This window comes from Euwallacea similis, chromosome 12 (genome assembly GCF_039881205.1).
Source record: "Euwallacea similis isolate ESF13 chromosome 12, ESF131.1, whole genome shotgun sequence".
Taxonomy (NCBI): Eukaryota; Metazoa; Arthropoda; class Insecta; order Coleoptera; family Curculionidae; genus Euwallacea; species Euwallacea similis.
This window is the reverse complement of record NC_089620.1, coordinates 4,922,718-4,924,600: the sequence shown is the minus strand read 5'-3', so window position 1 is coordinate 4,924,600 and position 1,883 is coordinate 4,922,718. Positions and strand designations below refer to the sequence as shown.

Here is a 1,883-nt window from a genome sequence, read left to right as displayed (position 1 = left end):
ACCGGAACGATTTGATAAAATCGAGTGAGCTTGTCATTGTGTGGCACTATTTCAATAATCGGTAGATCGCTATTTGCCTTTAGCTCTTGTGTTAATTGTTGACCACTTGTTTTTGCTTCGATCAAAATTGCGTGTGGTGCCCATCTTGCAGCTAGTGACAGAACTTGCTCTTTAAGCTTTGGGTACTCAAGCTTTGCTCGATATACATCAAGTAAATAGAATTTATTATCTATTTTTGCCCAGGTGGTGCAGACGCTAAAGTTGCTGGAATCGTTTGTTGAAACTGCAGTGTCCCAGCTTTGAGTTACATGTGAGAGATTATCAGGGAAATTTTTATAGCGCTTTAGCCACTCTTGTTTTATTATACCACTTGAAAGCGGCAGGGGGTTTTGTTGATATTGAGCAGCAAAAGCATAACTCCCGAGTTCAACTTTTATCATCTCAACTTCTTCTCTTCCTCCCTCCAGGGGATATAATAACTCATTCTCTTCTCTTGAGTATAATACTCTTGCAGGTAGTGTCATTCCAGCACTTGATGCTGGAATCCAGTCTTTTGCGGTTGAATTTTCTGGATCCCAGTGTCTGGACACTGGGATGACAGGAGGGGGGGTGGAATGACACCAGTATGGTTATTAATTGAATAAATAACCTCCTTATTTTCAGAAATCATTGGCAAACAAATGTGATGCCATATGTTTTTTGGCTTGGATAAGAGGTGCCCAGTTAAGTCTTCCAGGTGGAGCCTATGCATCACAAGCACAATTACTCCTTTTTTTCTATCGTTGAGTCTCGTTACTAAAGTCTGATCGAACCAGTTTGTGGCACGTTTTCTAAATGTTTCACTCAAAGCTTGAGCAGGGTTAAGCGGATCATCCACAATAATAAAGTCACCACCTTCACCGGTTAATGTTCCTCCAACTGATGTTGCGATTCTGTATCCTCTCTGCACTGTTTGGAATTTATATTTAGTGTTCTGGTCTTTGGATAGTTCTACCTCTGGAAATAGCTTTTTATACCAATCAGATTGCATTATGCACCTCGTATCGAGCGAATGTTTTTCGCTAAGCAACTTAGAATAACTTGCAACTATTATTCTTGCAGTTGGCTGATTTCCCAGTATCCATGCGGGCCACGCAACACTTACACATATGGACTTCATTGAATGCGGAGGCATATTGAGTATTATGCGCCTTACTTCGCCAGCATTCGCTGCTTCCAGCCTGTCTGCTATGACTTTTATGTACTGATAATCATTATACTCACATCCCGGCACCACCGTTTGGAAGCACAGTTCAATAAATTTTAAAAAGTTGATTTTATTCATGAGGATTGACTCTTTTAAAGATTTTATGTATTATGAAACTGATGTAGTGAGAATTAAGGTGACAGCAACGGAAAGAATAAAAACTAAGGAGGAGTTTGTAAAAACTCGAAACGGGATGAAAGTCCAGACAATAACGCTCCCTAGTAAAAATATAGATCAAAACAATAATCAAAGTGAAAAACATCTAATATATTTTATTGGTGGGAATAGAGCGTTAAAATCTAGCAAAGATTATACCCAAAACTGGGATTGGGCTGCAGATCAAGGAATTACTGTACATCTCTTTAATTATCCTGGACTTGGCTTAAGTAGAAACAGCTCATTGATACGTAGCAATAGAGTTAAATCTGGTGTAGCAGTTGTAACTAATTTACTGGAGAATGGAATAAGACCAGATAATATCATATTATTCGGGGACTGCTTAGGTGGACATGTAGCTGCAGAGGTTCATAAAAATTTTAAAGATAAAGATATACATTTGAGATGTATCGTTAGCAATGCTGCTAGTTCACTCAAACAAGCGTTTCTTTATTGTTTTTGGTTCATAGCGAAATTAAAA

At 38.6% G+C, this 1,883-nt stretch overlaps 1 protein-coding gene across 1 annotated transcript; it reads right to left on the bottom strand.

Moving 5' to 3' along the window:
- Positions 1 to 520: 520 nt before the first annotated feature.
- LOC136412504 (uncharacterized protein XF_1569/XF_1674-like) lies at positions 521 to 1,324 on the bottom strand. The gene has a single exon (XM_066395574.1). The coding sequence runs from the start codon at positions 1,322 to 1,324 to the stop codon at positions 521 to 523; it is 804 nt and encodes a 267-aa protein (XP_066251671.1).
- Between the last annotated feature and the right edge of the window lie 559 nt (positions 1,325 to 1,883).

Bases quoted from the DNA above. Each gene is read 5' to 3' on its own strand.
- LOC136412504 (XM_066395574.1), bottom strand. From the start codon at position 1,324: ATGAATAAAATCAACTTTTTAAAATTTATTGAACTGTGCTTCCAAACG.